This window comes from Vombatus ursinus, unplaced genomic scaffold (assembly GCF_900497805.2).
Source record: "Vombatus ursinus unplaced genomic scaffold, bare-nosed wombat genome assembly UNPS02015358.1, whole genome shotgun sequence".
Classification (NCBI taxonomy): Eukaryota; Metazoa; Chordata; class Mammalia; order Diprotodontia; family Vombatidae; genus Vombatus; species Vombatus ursinus.
In genome coordinates this window covers 286,832-309,950 of record NW_020955136.1, presented here as the reverse complement: position 1 = coordinate 309,950, position 23,119 = coordinate 286,832, and the positions used below count along the sequence as shown (strand labels likewise).

Here is a 23,119-nt window from a genome sequence, read left to right as displayed (position 1 = left end):
GGGGGGGGGGGGGGGGGGGGGGGGGGGGGGGGGGGGAGGAGGAGAAGAAAGGCATCTCAGCCTCTAACTCCCTCCCAATTGCTCTTCGAGCAATGCAAAGTGACCACCAATATATTAGAGAGGGGATACTGTAAACACTAACTGATAATGAATGATGTAATAGTGCTGGTGACTCTTTAAGAGAAGAAAAAAAAACTATTAAGTTACAGTGAAGACATTGCAACTACATAAAAACTTTGAAATTTTGTTGTGTGAGGATTTAAATCGGTGAGGATTAAAAGCCTACTTATTACCCTTCCAAAGCCCACTAATTACTAAGCCTCCCAGCTGAAAAGAAAATAGAATAATCACTTAGGCCCTGGCCCACAGAGAAGCATTCTCTGTAAACTCGGCCCTGACCACGATGTTCACCCAAGGGTCCAACTTCCATCGGCTGGATGACAGGGAAACCTGGAGAATAAACTCAGCTCTGTAAAAGTGACATCCACCCAAGTCCTATTCTGATCCCTCACTGCGGCATGAAGGTGACCTTGGGTTCACGACTAAAACTACAGCAAGCTATAAAGGCTTCATGTATGGGCCCAGGGGTGGACCCAATGCCTGTGGTCTACGCACCAACCTTGCTCAATTCAGAAAGGCTCCTAATCAGATGAGTCTTGAGGTAATGAAGTTTGGGGCCACGACTCTCTAAGATCATCTGCTAAGTTAGAAGAGTTGTGATCTGTATCAATGAAGTTACAAATCCAAGTGAAATACTAAATTAGAACTAAAGGTACAGTGTAATTCATTTCCTGTTAATAGGTTACGGCACACTTTGTGCTTTGTGTCCAGGGTGTCCCAAAAGTCTGAGTGCATTTAAAAAAGCTTAAACCTGCCCTAAGACTTTTGGGACACCTGGTCTAATTAAACCAGTAACTCAAACAAAGGTTAAAAACCTTTCTATTCGGTTTGACTTTCTTCCTTTAGATTTGGAAGCTGGTTTCTCAATGGCAATCAACCAACAAGCATTTATGGCAATAAATGGTTTTTAGCACCTACTTTGAGTCTTAAGCTTCAAGAGTGGTGATGCTCAGAACTGGGAAGCTGGCTTCAAATTTATCACCACGAGCCTTTAAGAGATCAGTCTAGTTTCATCTCGGCCTCTGATAGTAGTCTACCTGACCTCTATTCCTTGTCTCTAAAGTTCTAAGAATATCTACTAATTTCCTACTTAACACAATTTTGCACCTAAATAAATTTATCATAATCATGTCGGTCTTAACTCTTGATTAGATTATAGGCTCCTTAAGGGTAGGAATTTTATATTATATTATAATTTTTCAGTATCCCTTTCTCCCTCAACTACTTAGCGCAGTTCCGAGACCTTGAACTGAGACAAACTGGGTTCAGATCCAGGCTTGAGAACTTACTATGTGATCTTAGGCAAATCACTCCAATGCTAGGAGCCTCACTTTCACAGTATGTTCAATGGAGTGAACACTTAAGCCACTGTTGTGGTAAAGTACTTCGAAAACTTTACAGAATTACAGAAATATGATTAACTATAGAGATTTTTACCAAGGTCTCAAAGAGGTATCACAGAAATAAAAAAGAATCAAGTAGATCAACTCCTTCATTTTAGATGAAACAACTGAGGCTCTGAGATCATATGATTTGTCCAAGGTCACAGAGCAAGTTAATAGTAGACTCGAGACTAGAATTCAAGAAGTCTCCTGATTCCCAGAGTCTAATAATCTTATCCTTTGCTTCCCTGGGTTTTAAGAAGATTCTAAACTCTTTCAAAGAGCTATACAATACAGAATAATCTTAGACAGGAAAGTAAGATGAAAGCATCTAGATCAGGAGCGGGGAACTTGCAGCCTTGAGGCCACATGTGGCTTTCTAGATCCTTAAGTGCGGCCTTTTGACTGAATCCAATTTTTTTTTTTTTTTGGCAAGGCAGTTGGGGTTAAGTGACTTGCCCAGAGTCACACAGTTAGTAAGTGTTATGTGTCTGAGGCCGGATTTGAACTCAGGTCCTCCTGACTCCAGGACCAGTGCTCTATCCACTGTGCCACCTAGCTGCCTCTGAATCCAAATTTTAATAAATAATAATAATCCTTTTAATAAAAGGATTTGTTCTTTAAGATGTGGATCCACCTAGATCATCTTTGAGGGCCCTTCTAATTACAGGATTCCATGAGTCATTTCACAGAGTTTCCCATGATATCTGAGAATATATGAAAAAATTGGCTGAGTAACAGTACTGTTAACATGGATTTGCAACTGGCTGAACAACTATTGATTAATGAGGGGTGGAGAAGGGGAGAGGAGGTAGTGTCTAGCAGTATGTCCCAAGCTCTCTTTCTTAGGCCCTGTGCTGTTCGACTTGTTTAACCAATGATTTGGATGATGACATGAAAGGCACAATGACTAAATCTGCAGATGACACAAAGGTGGGGAGAAATAGCTAACATCATGTAAAAAATAAAATCAGGATTCACAGATGTCTTGACAGACTGGAACAATCCTATAAGGTGCTATATAAATGAAAAGGCAGAATTATAATAATAGAGTAATTAAGTTTTACTTTACAAGACTTATCTTTTGTACCTGGAACCATCACGTCTGATGTTGAGTCAAAGGGATCAATGTAAGGAAAAAGCTTCTCTCCAGGAGAAGTAAATGGAGCAGTCTTTCCAGGGACATAAAACATCAAGGGCACTTGAGTGGCTACATCAAAATTGCTGTACTTGGCCCATTCTCCATGTTCACCCAGAGCCCATCCTGGACAATAAGAAACACAAGTTACACAGACACCCAGAGACAAAAAAAAAACATACACACACAGGTAGAATTACATCACGGTAGGCTCAATTTCAACACTATTTTCTGTTATGTCTCCGCTGAAGTCCCCCTCCAACGTCTCATCACGGTTCTCCAAGGCATTCTGCCTTTCTGGCTTGCCAGGAAGTGCCAGAATTGATATGCCATTGACAGAGGGTCCCCTCCAATGCCATGAAGAAGCACTGGAGAGGGGGGAGACTTCAGTGAAGACAGGTATTGAAGGAATGACCAGAGGAGAGCCCACGTTTCCAAAGAAGTAAAAACAAGAAATTATCAACTAAGGGTTTCTTTTTTTCTACTGGGTCATAGCTTAATGACAAAATGCAACTTCTGCTTCCAGCTGCTTTACTCAACCTAACTACAAAACTTTTTAAAAAATGGCTAGAATACTCTAAGTTGGATATCTTCTAATGGGAAGCTAGGTGGCACAGTGGATGGAGCACCGGCCCTGGAGTCAGGAGGACCTGAGTTCAAATTTGACCTCAGACACATAAGACTCACTAGCTGTGTGACTCTGGGCAAGCCACTTAACCCCAACTGCCTTGCCAAAAAAAAAAAAAGGATACTCTAAGTCGTTCATCAGTTTTGAAAAAAAGAATTGTACTTAGTCACACAACTAAACAAGGAAACTATGCCATTAAAAAAGCCTCACTGAATAAAGTGTATGCTATCTGCAGTTCCCAAACTTGCCTAAGAAATTATGTGTGTATATGTCTGTATATACATAAACACACACGCACATGTGCATTTGTGTATATAACTCTAGATATACACGTGTATGTATATATGCATATATATAGGAAATGGCAACTGATGAATGTGTATGGCTATATTGCGTGTATATGTGTGTATGTATATATATACATTCTTCAACTGTCACTCCCCATGTGTGTATATACACATATACATACATGTGTGCATATATACATGCACAAGTATATATATATATGTAAATTATACATATGCAGATTATATATATTATGTAGGTATGTATGTGCATATGTGTGTGTATGTATACACACATACTATTCATCGACATTCATACTAATTCCTCCTCTCTCAGAGCATAACGCGTGCCAAGGATTCCTGGACCTCACTCAGAAGGCCCTAAACTAGCAAATGAGTGTCTTCACTACTCCTTACTAACTTACCAACTCCACCTGATCTTTGAACAGCCTCAGGGACAATAGCTAATCTTCCTCAGTAGGCACAAATGTAATAGACAAGTAGAATAATTGAACAGACTATTGTTTCACTGAAATCTGAGAGTTCCCTCCACAATGCTTGATCCTGGAATTGCTAAGAAGCCAGCTAGCGCCATGAGAGGAAACGGGAACTCCCCACAGTGGGGCATGCAGGAGCACTGCGGGGTTCTTGCCACTTGGAATGGGCCCATTTGGCTTTTGGGGCAATTTCAAAGTGACACTGTGAGTCTGATGCGTCCTCTATTCTTTGGCTTAGAAAGACCATAGGCCAGCGCTTTAGGGAAGGGCTATTTCTCATCAATAGCAACTCAGTGAGAAAAAAAAGGGAAAAAATGCTGTGAATAATTCCCTTTAAGAGAAGAAGTTGGCTCCAAAGGAGATGTGGTTACAGGTTGGCAAAGTGGGGGGAGCATTCTGCTGTACATGGCACAAACACAAGGAGGAGCGACTCACCCAAGGGCACAGGTGAGGTTTCCAAGGCCAGAAAACATTTCAAGAGCTTCAAATAGCTTCCCAGAACACTTCAAAATGCTTACCATGATCAGATACAAAGGCAACAATTGTGTTGTTAGAGAGCTGAAGTTCATCCAAAGCACTTAACAGGTAACCGACTTGTGAATCCAAGTAAGAAATGGACGCAAAATAACTCTGACGGATTTTCCGCTGCAAATTTGAAAAAAAGTGAAAATCCCTCATTTCAGACTTCACTTATATCCCACTCCCCAATTTGGGCTCTTTATTTTTCTCTGCTAAAATACAGTAGAAGTTTCCCTGCCCCCTTATTATCCTTCTACCTTGAATTTACTGACAAAACACAAGCCATTCACCATAAGCTCCCCCTTCATCTCACCCACCTCTATCAGCCAGCACTCCCAACTCTCTGTCTCGAGTCTCTCACAGAGAGGCGGCCCTTCTGCCCACCCTATCCTGCCTTTTCTAGCACACTTTTACTTCGATCAACGCCCCCTCCTAATGTTTAATCTCTCCATATTTTCTGCTTCTTTCCATGCCACCTCCCAACATGGCAAAGTCTGTCTCATCCTGGAAAAATCATGATTATGCTACCACACCTTCAAGCTATTGTCCCTTATCTCTCTCAACCCAACTCTTAGGAAAAACCATCCACACTTCTTGCCCCTACTTCTCCCTTCAATCTCTTCTAAGCCTTTTGCAATCCGCTTCCGACTTCATCACTCAATTGAAAAATGCTCTCTCCAAAGCTACTAGTCATCATTCAATTGTCAAATCTGAATGGCTTTTTCTCAGCCCTCATCCTTCTTTGATTCTGTGCAACACTCGACACAAGTGTTGACCACTGTCCCCTTCTGGATACTCTCTTGGTTCACTTTTGACTGTCTGACCATTCCTTCTCATTGTCCTTTCCTCTCCGCCCCCAACTGTGGGAGTTCCTGAAGACTTTGACCTGGGCCCTCTGTTCCCTCTTTATACTCTCTCACTTGGTGACCTCGTCAGCTCACAGAGTTTTAATTATCATCTCGATGCATATGATTTCCATGCCTATATATCCAGTCCCAGCTTCTCTCCTGAGTTCCAACTGCCTATTGGACATTTTGAGGTGGTTTTTCCATACACATCTCAAATTCACACGTGCAAAAGAAATCTCAGTCCCTTCCTCCCTACTCAGATAAACTTCCTCATTTCCGTGGAGAGTACCGAGATCCTTCTAGTCACCTAGTTTCATGAGCTCAGCATTTACGCTGGACTCCTTACTCTTGCTAGCCCCAGCATATCCAGTCAGCTGCCAAAGACTGTCGTTTCTACCTTCACAATATCATTTGCATTTGTCCTTCCTTTACTCCTCGCGGACACCAGCCTGATTCAGGCGCTTATCACCTCCAGCCTGGATTTACAAGAGCTTCCTCATTTGTTTCCTTGCCTCCAGACTCACCCCATTCTATTCCATCCTCCATAGAGCTGCCAAAGTGACTTCCCCTAAGTATATATCTGACCATGTTAATTCCCTTGCTCAGACACTCCAATGGTTCCTTCCCTATTGCCTCTAGAATAAAATAGAAGCTTTCCTGTTTGGCTTTTAAAGTCCTGTACAACCTGGTAGTAACCTACCTTTCCAACATCATTATTTATTACATTACTCCCCTTCACACATGATACAGTCTAGCCAAACTGGACTCTTTCCTATTCATCACCCAGGACATCACACACTCCATTTCCCATCTCCCTGCCTTTGGACATCCCCAGCCATGCCCCCAATGCTCTCCCTTCTCACCACTGCCTCCTAGAAGCCCTTCTTTGGATTTTTTCACAATTCAGTTCAAGCACCAACCTCCTCATCCCCTTCCCAACTGCTAGTGCCCCCCAAATATATTGGATGTATCTTGTATATGCTCTAATATATGTGTATTTCTCTTGTATATGCTCATATACGTGCACATTTTGCCCATATATTTCTTCCCTCTCCCACCCCCATGCCCAACAGCAGGGATTGCCTTCTTTGGTCTCTGTTCAGTGCAAATGTGCCAAAGGAGGCTCTTAGTATGTGCATGTTGGTGGTTTCCCCTGTAGCCGTGGATAAATTTAGCTGTCTAAACAAGATTCCTGTTTACCTTTAATTCTTTAAAGTCACTTTGATCCCGTAGATTTGCTCCTTACTGCTGCTATCTGGCAAGCTTGTGTATTCTTCCAGCTCCCAGAAGCCGGCCAAACAAATAAGACTTTTGGTGGAGTGAAAAACAACTCAGGAAGAGTTAGGGGAACTGACTGTAGCTCTGGTTCCACCCTAATTAGCTGTCAGCTGAACCAAGGTACTTCCTTTCTGGAGGCTCACCTCCTCCTCTGCAAACTGATGGTCCGAGGACCTCTAAGGCCCCTCCAGCTCTAAGGTTTATTATCTGGCTTGGGACCTAGAAATACTGACAAAGGAACTGAAGGTCATCCCCAGAGGGCAGAGCACACTGTAATAAATGAGACAAAGCTGAGGAGGAGTGCTGAGCACAACTGAGAGGGCCTTTGGGCCATTCTGAGGAGGAAAAAAGGGAGGATGATCACAAGGAAGGCAGGACCCACTGCTCCACGGGGATGGACTACCATCTTGGACAATGGAGAGAAGGGATACACAAGTCTCATGATGCCAAGGAGAATGATATCTAGACTGAAAAGGACTGAACAAAAATAGTTAATAGGGAGCTCAAACCTAAGTGGACATAGGAGAATAACATCAAATAAGGCTTCAGTCTCCCATACTCTCTCCCCAAGCTCAGTGAAAAAGCGCTAAGGAAGGCGACTCCACACCCCAGGAGGAGAGGAGGATGGAAAGTCTAAAGCCAGACAGCCTACCAGCTCCCTTACACAAAACCACAAGCTGCCCTGGCCAGTGCAAACGCACCCAACCCTGACCTCTAGCCCCCAGGGCAGAGTCAGTCCTTGGAGCTAAGAGGGTCCAGCTCCAAGCTATTCCACAGATTCTTTTCCTCATTCTGATAGCATAAATAAATATAATGAGCATATTGTTTTGAAGCAACACTATTATAAGGAGATTGGATTAAGAATAGGGGCAGAGGGAGGACTTTATAACCTGCCTCGTGACCTGTTTCTGTTATTGCCAATATTTTGTCCAGAATAAACTAGGCGGGAGGGTGAGATTTTTCAGGAAGCAAAAGGGACCACCCTTCTGGTGGCTCTGGACAAGCACCATGGCCCGATGGGTAGAGATGAGTCATGAAGGGACAGAGAGGACCCCACCTGTGCCCACTGTGACAAGTCAATACAGGGCAGGGAGTACCAAGAGCTGCCATGAGACCAAAGCTTTTGTGGGGAGGGGAGGCAGGTCACTCCAGACAAATCACTAGGCCAGTTCCCTGGCACAATACTCCCTATGTCGTGACTCCTGAGCTAAAATTGGCCTACCAGTGTGGATCTGGACTTCTATAACTGGTTTTGCCATTTGTCTCAGGCCTTTGGATTTCTGAAGACACCCTACTACCAACCTGGCCTATATTTTTGCTTGTTTCTGCTTGTTCATTTCCCCTGTTCCAGTGGCCAGCACACACATGATAGTACCATTGGGTTCACAAACGGGCGAGCCTGCAGTGAGGATATCTGGCTCGGCAACAATGGAAGAGCAACCTGCCAAATCTCTCATGATACTGGAAATCCCACGTACAGGCACACTGAGCAAGCAGATGTGGGGCATTTCAGGCAGCAGCATCATCTTCCTTAAGACGAGTCTTTGGAAGTAGAAACAAAATAGGGTACCTATAGCTTAGGGAATGGCTCAAATCATAGGCTGCTAGAGAATCAATCACCAGCTTTTAGATTTGGAAGGGATCTCAGTGACCACTTGGTATAACTCATACCCAAAAAAGAATGCCAGCCATAGGCACCTGCCACATGATCGTCTGATTTCAGTCTCCTCCTCACATGGCCCATTAGTCTTCTTTTTTTTTTCCCTTTTTTTGGTAAGGCAATTGGGGTTAAGTGACTTGCCCAGGGTCACACAGCTAGTAATTGTCAAGTATCTGGTCTGAGGATTCGAACTCAGGCCCTCCTGACGCCAGGCCTGGTGCTCTATCCACTGCAGCGCCACCTAGCTGTCCTCCATCAGCTTTCTTGATGGCTCTCATTGTTAGGAAGGCTTTCCTGACATCAAGTCTCAATTTGTCACTGTGCAACTCTAACCCAGCACTCCTGGCTCTGCCCTCTGGGGCCAAATGACGCAAGTTTCCACCTCCTCCACGTAACAACACAACTTGGAAATAGCTAGTGAGTCCTTCAGTCTTTTCTTCTCCAGGCTAAAAACATTCCTAGTTCCTTCAGCTGATGCCCATACAACATGGACCTAGGGCCCTGCACTGTCCTGGTAACCCTCTTCCCAGTGTGCGCTGGCACCCCAGTGACTACTGTGAACCTTTTCATCCCTCCTCCAGCCTAGCATGGCATACCCTCCTCTGCCTGCTCAGCTCACACTTCACTGAAAAAATTCAGGCCACTGTTCAAGAGAGCTCCCTCTTCTCCCCTCATCGAACATCACTTCAACATCTTCCCCCCATTGCCTCATTCTCCCCTGATTCATGAATGCCCTTCTCCTCGCCAAGGCAAACCTTTCTACATACATCTTTGATCTCAACTGCCTCCTCTATCTTTCCCACTCTGTCCCTCCTCTTCCACCACCTCCAATCTCCTGGCTCCTTCTCTGCTGCCTATCAACACGCCCATGTCTCTCCCTTCCTTGATCCCATCATCCCCTCGAGCTGTCATCCTATAGCTCTTCTCTTCTCGGCTAAACTCCCTGAGAAAGCCAACTATAGCTGGTCCCTAACTCACCAATGTTTTTCTATTCCCCAACTATAGCCACCAGAATTGAGCACAAAACCACTCCAGAGATGGGGTGACCGAGGCAGAGTATAGCAGCAGTACTACCCGCTTAGCCCTGCAACTGTATCTCTCTTAATGGAGCTCAGAATCACACCAACTTTGGGGGCTGCCCCATCACACTACTGACTCATACTGAGCTTGCTGGGCAGTGAAACATCCGGATCTTTTTCAGACAAATCGTCTCTCACATATTTTGTACTTGTGCGGCTCATTTTTTTTTTTTTTTTGGTGAGGCAATTGGGGTTAAGTGACTTGCCCAGAATCACACAGCTAGTAAGTGTTATGTGTCTGAGGTCAGATTTGAACTCAGGTCCTCCCAACTCCAGGGCTGGTACTCTATCCACTGCACCACCTAGCTGCCCCTTATAGCTCATTTTTTTAAATCCACAAGCAAGACTTAACAATGGTCCCTATTAAATAATGCCACCTCATTAAATTCAGCCCAGTGCTCAAGCCTGGCAAAGATCTTTTTGACTCCTGACTTGCTTAGCCAGCGTATTAGCTGTCCTTCCTGGCACTGTGTTGCCTGCGCACTGCAAAATCATGCCACTACACCTCGATCCAAATCATCAATGAAAATGCTTAACAGTACAGATCCCTGGAGGCATTCCCCTGGAGAGCTCCTACCAAATTAACAGTGAGCCATTCAATGACTTCAGAAGCCATTGAATTATATTATTGCATCCACATGTCCTCGATTTTTTCACAAGAATTGTATGAGGCACTTTATTGGTATGAATGTCACTTGATACGTGAATATAATAGAAAATCATGGTGCTATAAGAAATGAAGAATATGAGGAACTCAGAGAAACGCTGTAAGACCTGTATGAACAGAGTGACATAAGCAGAACTAATTTTTTTTTAAAAGCAACACTAAAAGGCAGTCAAACTCTGAGTAACTAATGACCAATTTGGGGCCTGAAGAACTGATAATAAAACATACACCAGCCTCCTTTCAAGGAGGGGGAGGTGACAGCAGTTTAAGTGTACTATTTGAGCACTACATGGGATATAATACCAGGCCCGGAGTCAGGATAACCTGAGTTTAAATCCAGCCTCAGATACATCCTAGTTGTGTGACCCTGGACAAGTCACTTAACTCCTATCTGCCTCAGTTTCCTCCTCTATAAAATGGTGATCAAAATAGCAACTACCTCCCAGGGTTGTTATAAGAATAAAATGAGATAATAATTGCAAAGTGCTTTGCAAACCTTAAAGCACTATATAAATACCAGTAGTTAATATTATTATTATTATTATTACTTATTGTCAGTCACAATTATTGTGACTGGTTTTGCTTACACATTTTCCTTTGTCACGATGAAGGGTTCCACGGGGGGAGTTGGTAGGAAAGAAAAGACTGTGCAATAAAAAACAAGTAATAAAAAAAAACAACCAAACACATTTTAAAGTCTTTGGTACCTGAAACTCTGTAGGAATTGGGCCATAGGGAACACTGATGTTTAAGGCCTGGACGTCTTCCCTCTCCCTGATATCCATCCAGGGGTTATATGCCACAGGAGGTAGTCCAGCAGGAATCTGAGGATCAGGAGCCAAAGTAATATTTTCCAAGGGATACAGCTTCTGAAATTCCTTGGGGCAAAGATAATCACACAGGGTTGTCATGTTTTCTCTCTGCTTTTTTTCTTTTCAAACAGCCCCATATCTAACCCTTTTGGTTTTGCTAACACTTTAATCAGAGAACTTGGTCCTGAGGCTAGGCCCTCAAATCCCCAAATCATACCAGTAGTACTTTCATCATGCAGGCTTTCAAATACCAATGGACAAATTAAACAGTGACCATTTTTTATATCCATCCCAGACTGGGAAAATGCAGAAAGGGCCTTCCAAAGTCAGGGCTCTTCAGAAAAACACAAACCCCACATAAGCACTGTCTCACATCTCACTGTGCAAAAAAGAGAGCTAAAAAGGAGAAGGTGAGAGGCAGTAGGGAAGGAATAACAATATAGTCAAGAAAACTTCTTGCTATGGAGGCAAAAACTCTTGGACCAGTGAAAACAACACAATTTTAGAGAACTGTAAGACCATGCTTTCTGATCACACCTTTCCAAATAAGAAATGCTCTCCAAAAAGTTGAAAATGATAGAGTATTCAGTCACCCGGAAAGAATGGGGATAGGGGAAATGTCATGTTTTGGAATGAGTACACTTTGGCACAATATACTATTATTTTAAAAAAAATAGACGCTATGACGTTTGTCCAAGGTTCCAATACTTCCTTTAGCTCAAGTTATCTGGGCTGCCAAGGTCAGAGAAATACTTCAACTGTTGAGAATAGTCTAGTTTCCTTAGAACTGCTTCCCAAGGCCCATCATTTATCTCTTGTGTCTCGCCTTTGCTTCTGGCACCCTTCTCTAAGGCTCTCTCACTGTCAAAATCCAACATTTTTTTCACTAAGCACAAAGAAAGAAAATAAAATCCTTCAGGGAAAGAAAAGAAAATGAACTGATTCTGAGAGGTTTCTTCGACTCTGCAATCTGTTTTTTGGATTTGGCCTCTCAGCTATCTCTTCTAATATTTACCAGCTTAGTAAATATTGAACAGACTTGCCACGGAAGAAATCAGTATGTGTTTTCTACAGACAATGTGTTCCTTTTGCTTCTTTTTTATCTAAAATTAATTGTGACACCAGCAAATAAGTTACTCTCTTCTTCCCCAGACCAAGTTCCAATCTACCCTAACCCCGTCTTTCTCTGTTACTTGCCTTCTAGCCAAACATGATTGTTTTACAAAAAGTAATTCAAGAAATTCATTGAGAGACGTCCAAGCCATCATTTTGGAAGAAACAGAAAAAGCCCAAAACTTATGAGGTGAGGTACAATTTTCATCCACTTCTTTACCTTGGGGTATCTGAATGGGATGTGAGGTTTATGATAGCCAACAGCCAGAAAGAAAAGACTATTGGTTTTTCTGATCTTTTCCAGTAATCGGATGGCTTCTTCTGTGCTTTGTTTATCAGGCAAGGTTCCTTCAGGCACATCAGCAACATCCACAGGGCAAATCAAGTTGGCATGCAGTTCTTCATCCTGACCTTTACATGTCTTTCAGAACAAAATATTTAGATTTTTTTTAACATCAGGTGATAGATTTAAAAATCACTAAGGTTTACAGAATCATATGAGATAATGTATGTCCAGGACTTTACAAACCTAAAAGCACTTTATAAATGTCACCGATTATTATTACTACTCTTAAAGAACATTGTGCCAGCAAATCACTGCGTTCAAGTAATGGGATTTGCTAAGCAAACGAGAAATCAAATTCCAATGAGGAATTATTTCTTTCACTTCCAGGTACTCCAAATTGTAAAGATTCTGCACAGCTAGGCCCCCAGTATAAAACCCAGTTGGTGCCACAGCAAGCTAAAAAAGCTTCAGGTTTGCCTCCTGGGATGAGCTACGTATCTGCTGTCTAAGGATCACACTAGCTAAGCCGGGAGAGGCCCATAACTAGTTTGGATACCAGGTAAGGAATGTGTCAGCCATAGCAAGTTCCTGAGGTGCTCTCCTGAATCAGCAAAGGGAGGACCCACACTAACAAAATCAAATGCCCTTGAACAAGGTGCTGATTTTCTAAAGCTTCTGCTGCTCATCTTCTTGAGGATGAAAGGAAGCCAGAGCAAAGTGCAACTGGACAATCTGTGCACATGGCAAAAATGGTGACTCAAGGATTACAACATAAGAAGCCACAAGGACAGAGTTACCAGGATCGGTCACATTCCCCTTTCATGGGACGTCTGGATTTTCAACCAAGTATGAGGGAATACCTCCTGTTTTCATTTACCAGACTGTTTTACCAAGTACTGCTGCCTCCCCCTGCAGGCCAAATCAGTCACAAGGCAGAAGCTCATTTTCCAATGCCAGCTCTCATCTCTCCTCACTCCATCTGTCCTCCCCTCGGCTGCCAAAGTGATTTTCTTAAAGCCCAGATCAGACTATACCCTACTGTGCCATACTCAGGAAACTCCAGTGGCTCCCTATCACCTCCAGGATCAAATAGCAAATGCTTTGTTTGACATTTAAAGCCCTTCCTTCAGAACCTGCCCCTTGCCCACGTTTCAAATCTACAAACTCTATGGTCCAGTGAAACTGGTCTCTCTGCTCTTCCTCACACTCCATTTATTGATTCCAGGTCTTTTCTCTGGCTGTCCTCTATGCCTGGAATGCTCTCTCTCCTCACCTCTGCCTGCTGACATCCCTGGCTTCCTTCAAGACTTATCTCCAACCTCACTTTCTACAGGAAGCTTCCCTTCCCCTCCCCCTAGTTCCTTCCTGCGGAGATGACCTCCCATTTATATCGTATATATCTTGTAGTACATCATTATTTGCATGTAGTCTGCCTCCAGTTGAAGCTCTCTGAGGGCAGGGACAATGTTTTTGCCTTTTTTGTGTGTCATCAGTGCTGAGCACAGTGCCTGGCACACCGTAAAGGCTTAATAATGCTTGTTGACTGACACAGACTACTTTTCTCCTGAATACAAGAAGTCAGTTTCACAATCTTGCTGCATCAACAGTAATGTTCAGTGTGTACACACCCTATGTCAGTCACACTGATGAGGCCACTGCTTCTACAAAACTCTTTGTTTTCTTGTCTCCAGACCCAGTGTCTTTAGGTAAGGCCTAGAAGGCAGTGAGATACTAATGAAACCCTCCAAAAAAGGAAGTAGGATGGCATTACTATGTCACACTTCAGGGGAAAAGGGAAAGGGGAAAGGGAAGGGGGAAGGGGAAAGGGGAAGGGAAAAAAAAGCCATTATCCTTCAAAACTTTTCTGGGCAAAGTTGTTTTTCCCAGAACTCCATTTGATTTTCTAATTTAACTTCTAATTATGATCACTCAGGTTTGGCCCTTAGTATAGATCTCTTGTTTCTCCAAACTAAAAAAAGTTGACTTCAACCCCTTACTTTTCTCCCATTGCGCTAGAGCTACAAGTGACCTTAATGATGAACTCCCTTATGTTAACTAAGGGGAAAAAGACCCATTGAAGAGCTCTATTTCTTCACATACCGGCTGTTTTCCATATCCAGCTCTCTAAATGTGTGTAAACTATCTGGCAACAGGACTTTTTAATATGTTAAGATATGTTAACATATCAATATAACAACACTTCAATATGTTAAGATAAAGACCTTCCTATTTACCTCTCACAACAATTATAAACTGCTGATTATAAACAAATCTAGTGATTTGTAAAGACATCATCTTCTCCTTTGGGTTGTCAGTCAGTACCTTGAGGCCAAGGACTATGGTTTATTCATTTCCATAACCATCACAGTTCCACTCACAGGATTTTACTGTAGACTAGACTGTCATGCAAAGATTTTACAGCGTTTCTAGCATCCTTTAGAATATAGCTGCCTTTGGGTCTGATCTGATGGCCAGTCAGTCAACAAGCATTTATTAAGTACCTACTATGTGTCAGGTACTGTGCTAAGTGCTGGAGATACAAAGAAAGGCAAAAGACAGCTCACAGTCTCATGGGGGAGACAGAATGCAAACAAGATATATAGATATATATGAGATAAATAGGAAATAATCAGTAGAGGGAAGATAGTAGAATTACGAGGGAGTGGCAAAGGCTTCCTGTAGAAGGTGGGATTTTAGCTGGGATTCATAGGAAGCCAGGAACACAAAGAGGTGGAGATGAGGAGGGAGAACATTACAGACAAGTGAGAATGAAAATGCCCAGAGCCGAGAAATGAAGTGTCTTATTCAAGAAATAACAAGGAGGTGGGGGGAGGGGAATGCTAGGATAGGCTAGGTTAAAAAGGGCTTTAAACCCCAAAAAGATTTTATATTTGATCCTGGACGTGACAGTGAACTACTAGAGTGTTTTTTTTGGGGGGGGGGGGGGGGTTTGGATGTGGTTGGACCCGCACTTTAAAAAAAGCTAAAAAAAAAAAAAGGCTAGGGAGGTACTATGTTTTTGCTTTCAAAGCAAAGCTGCCTACATATAGAATTATACATACATATATATATATGTATATATGTATGTGGATAAGTATACACATACATTTACATAAAATCAGCATTTAGTTGTATCATAAACTTTAAAAGATGTATAAAATAAAATGTACATTGGACTTAGCCCAAGCACTCTGTTTCTACACAAGAAGAAAAGCCAGTACTCTTCAAAATGTTGACTTGTGGACATCTTTACCTTGCTATTTTCATACTGTTCAGAGGACGGATGAAAAGGTGGAACTGACCAGCTGTATGGAAAATCATCGCTGTGGTTAGAAGAAATTCCTTGAAGAAAAATTTTAAAAAATGTTAAACAGAATTCTACCAAGGTCCAGAAAAATAAGACTTTGTACACAAATGGAAAAGCCCTTCCTTCTCCTCTCTGGGTCTATTTCCTCATTTTTAAGAATGACAGTGGGGCAGGGTAGAGACTAGACCAGATGATCTCTAATGTCCCTTTCCAGTTCTAAATTCTATAAAGAGATTCACTTCCTCATACCTACATCCAAATCAACTGAGCTTTTGTTAAGCACCTATTGGGTGCTCAGCCCTATGAAAACACTATACGGGATTTAAAAAAAAAAAGTAGAAAAAAGTCCCTAAGCTCAAATAATTTACAATCTAGTTGCAGAGACTTGATAAATGTGCTGACAATAAACTAGTAAACAATGCAGAAGAGACTCTGCACAAATGAAAGGAATTATCAGTGCAGACTGAGGTTAGTCATGTCTTCCTGGAGCAAGCAGACCATAAGCCATATTTAAAGGAAACAGCTAGGGCCCGCCAAAGAACAAATAGGAGGGCATCTGAAAACAAGAGAGCATAGTAGATGCTCCTAAACAAAGAGCCATAAAAAAAAAAACCAAAACACAAATCACAGTGCTGAATAGTGCAAACTCAAGGATTCAATAAGACAACAAGAAATATTAGAACAAAGTCAAAAGACTGAAAAATTAAAATAATGTGAGGTATCTATTATAAAAAAACAACTAACTTGGGAAACAGGTCAAGGAGAGATCATTTAAACATCCTCCGATGCCCTTCAAACCATGATCAAACAGAAAACCTGTATGTCTTTCAAGAAATCACAAAAACTGCTCACATTTATTAGAACCAGAGGACAAAGTGAAAATAGAAAGAATCCTACTTGTCACTTTCTCAAAGAAACATCAGATTGAAACCTCTAGAAATGGCAGAACAAAATCTAGACTTTCCATGTCAAATGAAAAATATTGCTAGCAGCCAGAAAGAATTCAAGGGCCAAGGAACCACAGTCAGAATCACATGACTACATGACAACTACATTTAAAAAGGAAATCTTGGAATACAATATACCAAAAGGCAAAAGAAAAAAACTTACAATTGAAAATAATTGTTTGCTGCCAAACTATGAATAATCCAAGAGAAAAAAATGGATCTTGAAAGCAAGGGAAAACTTTCAAGCATCCCCAAAGAAAAAACCAATAGAGCTGGGTATAATCTATAAAATGCAAACACAAGAGATAAGAGAAGCCTAGAAAGATAAATACACTTGAACAACAGGAAGGTGTTAAATGAAGAACAAGTGCTTACATTCTAATAATGGTAGAAAGGTCAATAGTCCTGTCAGAATCCCACTCCCTTCAAGGCTCACAGAAGGAATAAAGACAAATGTAGGGCTGGTTTGAAGGGAGAAAACAAAAGAGAGGAGAAAAGAAATACACTAGTGAGGAAATAAGGAAGAGGGAGGAACTATTTTTCACAACTGGGGTGTGCCAAGAGTTTACATCCAGAGAGGTGAGGGAAATGGAACTCACAAGAACCAGGTAAGCAAAGCTTGAAAAAACACAACACACCCGTTTTGTACAGAAATACATGAAGTTCAAATGGGAAATAGATGAGTACAGGAAAAAAAAAAGAGAACTTCAAAGGGAGAGCAGCACTAGGGAAGGAAATATTCACAAGCAAAAAAAACTGGCAGTACACAGTAACATTACAAAAAGAATCATAAACCTTTGACTCCATCATTGGGAACATACCCTGAAAGTTATCAAAAACAAAGAAAGCTACCCATTCAAAGACAATATTCAATAGCAACAAAAACCTGGAAGGAATCAAAATATTAAAAAATAGGGGAATGGTTAAATTACGGCTCACTGATGTTACAGACTCTTGAAACGTAATTAGGTAAAATAAGCATGACGAATATAAATACATTTTTATCACAAATCACCCCAAAAATAATGCAAAGCAAAAAAAAAGTAAGAACAGTATAAGAGAAAATGACTGAAAAACTTACATTTTATGCACTGAAATCAATTGATGTAAAAGTGTAAGTTTAATTAGCTATATTGATAATGTTACAGTTAAAAGCAGTTTTTAAAGAGTACACTAAAAAAATTTTCAAAAAGGGGGGGGCAGCTAGATGGCACAGTAGATAAGAGTTCCGGCCTTGGAGTCAGGAGGACCTGAGTTCAAATCCAGCCTCAGACATGTGACATTCACTAGCTGTGTGACCCTGGGCAAGTCACTTAACCCCCATTGCCTAGCAAAAAGAAAAAAAAAATTCAAGAGTACACTATGCTATGCTCCAGATTTCCCACTTGGTGGCTAAGCAGCTCTAAAGTTTCAATTTCCCCTTTTGTGGAAAAAGTATTCCAAATCAGTGCTAATACCAGCATCACATCCAACTCTACACATCTACATCAAATTCTGTTTCTAAACAAAGCGCAAAGGGAAGAGGCAGAGCCCCTTTACCGTCATAAAAACAGAATGGGCAAAGATTCAGTAAGTAGGATAGAAAGAATCAAGTCAAGGCTGACACCCACTTGTCGAGAATGCTGCTCATAGAGTGTATTCTTTTTCATAAACAGATAGGACATTATACTGTGTCTGAGATCCCTTTTCTAAGATACCAAGAACTCCTCGTATTTAATAAGGTATTCCCTCAGAACCTCAAAATCCACATTACACCAGTTACCATTCAGTCAAATCAGCTATGTCCAATTCTTCGTGACCCCATTTGGGATTTTCTTGGCGAAGATACTCGAAAGGTTTGCCGTTTCCTGCTCCAGCTCATTTTACAGATAAGGAAACTGAGGCAAACAGCATGAAGTGATTTGCTCAGGGTCACACAGCTAGTAAATGTCCAAGGCCGGATTTGAACTCAGGAAGATGAGTCTTCCTGACTCTAGGCCAGTGCTCTATCCACTGCAGTGCCATCTAGCTGCCCCACATTACACCAGAGTCAAAGGCAATTCCATAAATAATTCAATTACATAAAATTTAGAGCCAGGATGAGGCAATTATCAAGCATATAGCAGCAGCCCCTTCATAAATATAGTGCTTCCTTAATGCTAAGAGACCAAAACTAACTCACCCAAAGCCTCCACAGGCTTTGACGTTGCATAAAACCATCCAATAACTGGAAGGATCTTTAGTGATCACGTAGGCCAATTTTTCTGAAACTGCATTCTGCCGAGCCCTGTCATTCCACATGGTATGGTTAAGGGTTCCTTGAGAATTTTAGCACTATCAATATTTTTCCTCTAACCTGTGAAATACATATCCAAATATGTATGTCTCAACATTTTTTTATGTAGGACAATTTTTAGATATGAAGCTCAAATTTCTGTTCTGCTTCAAAATTTCCCAGGTACCCTCACCCCCTTTATACTGAGAATAGTCTCCATTCCCAGACCAGAATTTATGGGTTCCATCAATTCAAGCCCCCATATACTGCATTTCAATCAGCTTGGAAAACTCCAGTCTAAAAATTCTCATTTGCAGATGAGGAAACTGAGTCCAATAGAGGTGAAATGATGTCATATTGCTAGTGAGCAGCCAAGCTAGGACTAGAACCCAGGTTGCCTGACTCACTTGTATGATCTGTATTTAAAAGTGACTACCAAGAAATCACAACCAGTCCTTACGAAACCAGATGAGTTCTTGTGCAAAAGTAAGAATTTCTCACTGAAACACTTAGAAAGAAAAAAGGAAAAGCTTTGACTTCATGGGCATTGAAAACATACAGTACCAGGGTGAAACACTTTTCCAACTGACAAAGTCACGTAGCCATTCTCCTTGAAATACTGAGGGATTGTAGAATAGTTTCCCGAATGGACTCTCCAGTAGGAATTGAAGTCATACACTCTGGTAGTATCGGGTCTCCGACCAGTTAAGAAAGACACCCTACTCGGGGCACAGACGGCTTGCTGTTAAGAGGAAACAAAACGACATAAGAGCGTTGAAGAAGTAAATAATTTCCTGGGCCACTAGTGAAGCTTTGTCATGCAGTCTGCTAAGTTGAGATAAAAAGCATTTAGGTCATACAGAACTCTTACCTGCTCCGTCCCCAGAAATAAAAGTGTCTGGCCTAACTATACAAATGTTCTGAATTTAGTAACTCAAGCTAAAATACTATGAATCATCACTTGAGTCTAATATCAAAGGCAGCACTCTAACATGTCACACATCTATATGTGTGACACCTTAAGTGGCTTGGTTACTTCTCAATGTCATTAAATTATGTCACTGGCAAGAAATGACTTTTTACTAGTCAATCAAAAACTGGCTCCGTAATTTAACAGCACTGTAGGATCCTGCCTATTAGGTGAAACTAGCTAAGCTCCCCAAAGGCTCAGGAGCAAGTCAGCTGACTTACAGAGTGTCCAGCAACATTCATTCATTTCTTCATTCAATAAATATTTATTAAGTTCCTCTATGTGCCAGGCACTGTAACATCCCTTCTCTGTGAGAAGCCCTGCCTTCTTGCTCAGGCAGGGACTTCAGAGCAGGGCTTCTTAAACTGAGTCTCTGACTGAAGGGGTCAGAAGTGGAAAAAGTTTAAGAAGTCCTGCTTTAGAGAACCTTTTTCTAGTTCAGAAACCAAAGGTCATTAGGATGACTACAACAAGTTTTCAAATTAAGTCAGAGAGTAGTTCAAATGAGCACTTATTTAGAAGTGGGCAAAATTATTTGAGAGATATTGCAGTGTAAGAATGAATAGAAGGGGCAACTAGGTGGTGCAGTAGAGCACTGGCCCTGGAATCAGGAGGACCTAAGTTCAAATCTGGCCTCAGACACATAACACTCACTAGCTGTGTGACTCTGGGCAAGTCACTTAACCCCAATTGCCTCACCAAAAAAAAAAAAAAGGAACAGAAAGAAGGAAATAAGCATTTAATAAGCACCTACTATGTGCCAGGTACCCTGCTAAGCACTGTTTACAAATATTATCTTATTTGATCCTTACAACAACCCTGGGAGGTAGGTGCTACTATTGTCCCCATTTTACAGTTGAGGAAACTGAGGCAGCCAGCTGTTAAGAGACTTGTCCAGGGTCACCCAGCTAGTAAGTGTCTGAGGTCAGGTTTGAACTCAAGAATTTTCCTGACTCCAGGATCAGTGCTCTATCTACTGCACCACCTAGCTGCCTGACAGACAGATGGCCTCAGACCTGGACTGAAGAACCATTTAGGACACATAATCAGTTGTGTAACTACACAGATAATACTGCAAAACCAAGTTACAGAAGGATTGCCCCATCTTCAACTTAAGGTCCCTCCACCTATCCAACAACTCATATAGACCAAAACCAAGTGATTTAGCAGATTTACTTGGAGTCATGGATTTAGAGCAAGGAGAGACTTCAGCAGTCATCTTGTCCAACCTCCTTCCTTTAACAGATGTGGAAACTGAGTCCCAGAGAGATTAAGTAATTTGTCTAAGGTCTCAAGTAGTAGGTAGCAGAGTGGAGATTTGAATCCAGATCCTCTGACAACAAATTCAGGGCTCTTTCCACCAGACCCCACTCTCATTCCAGAACTGTAGGAGACAACTGGAATAATACCATAATGACATTTTCATGTTGTAACACACACATCCCTGCCATAGCAAATTTCCCCCCATGTAAATGGTCCCAGTTTCAGTTTCTTGAAAAAGATCATAAAGATCTGACTACCTTCAGAAGTGAGAGTTAATATTCTTTAGAAATTCCTTCAAACCCAATTGAACCAGTCACTTTTACATTTTATTTCAGCACCACTTTATAGTTTGAGCTTGGGGACTGAAATGATCACAAGTCTGCAGGGTGGCCAATTTATAGAAATCCACGAATGACTAACAGTTCTATTAACGTACTTGGGCAAAGGCGTTTTGGAACACCACACTACGAGAGGCCAGCTGATCAATGTTTGGAGATTTCACGAGAGCCTCTCCATAGCAGCCTAGGGCAGGCCGAAGGTCATCCACGATGATCAAGAGAACATTCAGGCCATCTAAGTGGAAGGAAGAAAGGATGACATCTATTATTTTCTCAGCCCTAACTTTTAACAAGTTTTATTCCCTGGAGGTCAGATTGAATGACCCAACAACAAAAGTCTTGAATCTCTCAAACTGTCTTTAATAAACTCTTAATCCCAAGGAGAGGAGGTGGGGAGGAAGCTAGCCTAGAGGGGCGGGGCATCAGGGCAGAAGGGAGAGGGGGAATGGAGGGGGAGGGGCAGGAGAGAGGTGCTGGGGCAGAGCCCAGAGATGTGGTGAAGAGGAAGGCAGCCCCTCCTGCTAACCGGGTGAGAAGAGGGCAAGGGAAAGGGGGAGAGAAGAGAGGAGGAGAGGAGAGGGACAGCCCAGACCGGGAGGGGGCGGAGCCTCGGGGCCCTGTTTCCTCGGTTCGGGTCCAAAGGCACCCGTCCCGTGGCGCACCTCCCTGCCCCCCGTCCCTCGGGGCCCGGGCTCGGCCGCAGCACCTTTCAACGAGCCGAGCCCGGCCGAATCCAGCGGATCCTCTGGTGCCGCGTACCCCGGGCCTTCCGTTGGAGGAGCGCTCAGCAGGGGACGCGCGAAGGCCAGCGAAACCGCGAGGCCCAGCCACGACAGGCCCGGGTTTCGCATCGTCATCTTTTTCTCGCCCTTGGTCCCGGCCTGGGTCTCCCCGCGTTACCCCCAAAAACGAACCTTTCTTTTTCAATCTCGAGGGGATACTCAAGAGGCGGTGCTGAACGCGCACCCTTTATAGTGAACTTGGTTGGCTCCGCCCACCCGGACTGCGCCTGCGCTTGCGCCCTGTGCCCTCCATGGCCACCGGGAAATGGGTCCGAACTGGAGCAGTTCAGAGTCCTGTCGGGTTGAAAAAAAGAAGGCGTGTCTTTCCTGATCTCCCGTACACCGGGTGGAAGAGGTTGGAGGGAGAAAAGGAGGCCTCCGGCTCTGCCCCCGAACCAACCGGGAGCCAGTGCAGGCAGGACCTGGGCGCCAGAACTCAGCAGCCAAAAGTGAGTGAGGCCCCGGCAGGCCGGCCGGCCAACCCGGGAGAAAGAGCGAACCAGCGCTTCCGTGATCCACTTTAGACTACACACACTCCAGGCATCCCACACACTGAGAAATAAATGCAGCTTGAGTTATTTTGAGGCAGCTAGGTGACACAGTGGATAGAGCACCGGCCCTGCAGTCAGGAGGACCCGAGTTCAAATGTGACCTCAGACACTTGACACTTAACTAGCTGTGTGACCCTGGGCAAGTCGCTTACTTATCCCCATTGCCTAGCCACAAAAAAAAAAAAGAAAGAAATGCAGCTTGGCTTGGGGAAAAGTGAGCAAAATAAATAAGCTAACACACGGGACGTATACCAGTTGCTGCTATCACAGTAAAATGGCTACAGGGAGATTTAATTTGGGCTTTGTGGTTTCCTTCAGTCGGCAGACTGGGAAATGCTCAAAGCTAAAAGGGACCTCAGAGCACATCTTGTTCTCTAGTGGCATTTCTCATCCCTT

General features: G+C 42.7%; 1 protein-coding gene across 1 annotated transcript in view; it reads right to left on the bottom strand.

Moving 5' to 3' along the window:
* Positions 1 to 22,366, bottom strand: part of IDS (iduronate 2-sulfatase) — a 24,650-nt gene extending 2,284 nt beyond the window's left edge. Inside the window, exons 1-8 of the mRNA XM_027847202.1 lie at positions 22,097 to 22,366; positions 21,489 to 21,625; positions 19,384 to 19,561; positions 15,565 to 15,653; positions 12,246 to 12,446; positions 10,808 to 10,978; positions 4,568 to 4,694; positions 2,593 to 2,766 (exon numbers count right to left, since the gene is read on the bottom strand). Coding sequence (XP_027703003.1) covers positions 2,593 to 2,766; positions 4,568 to 4,694; positions 10,808 to 10,978; positions 12,246 to 12,446; positions 15,565 to 15,653; positions 19,384 to 19,561; positions 21,489 to 21,625; positions 22,097 to 22,247 — 1,228 coding nt within the window. The 5' untranslated portion in view covers positions 22,248 to 22,366. The remainder of the gene's footprint in view (positions 1 to 2,592; positions 2,767 to 4,567; positions 4,695 to 10,807; positions 10,979 to 12,245; positions 12,447 to 15,564; positions 15,654 to 19,383; positions 19,562 to 21,488; positions 21,626 to 22,096) is intronic.
* Positions 22,367 to 23,119: the final 753 nt, after the last annotated feature.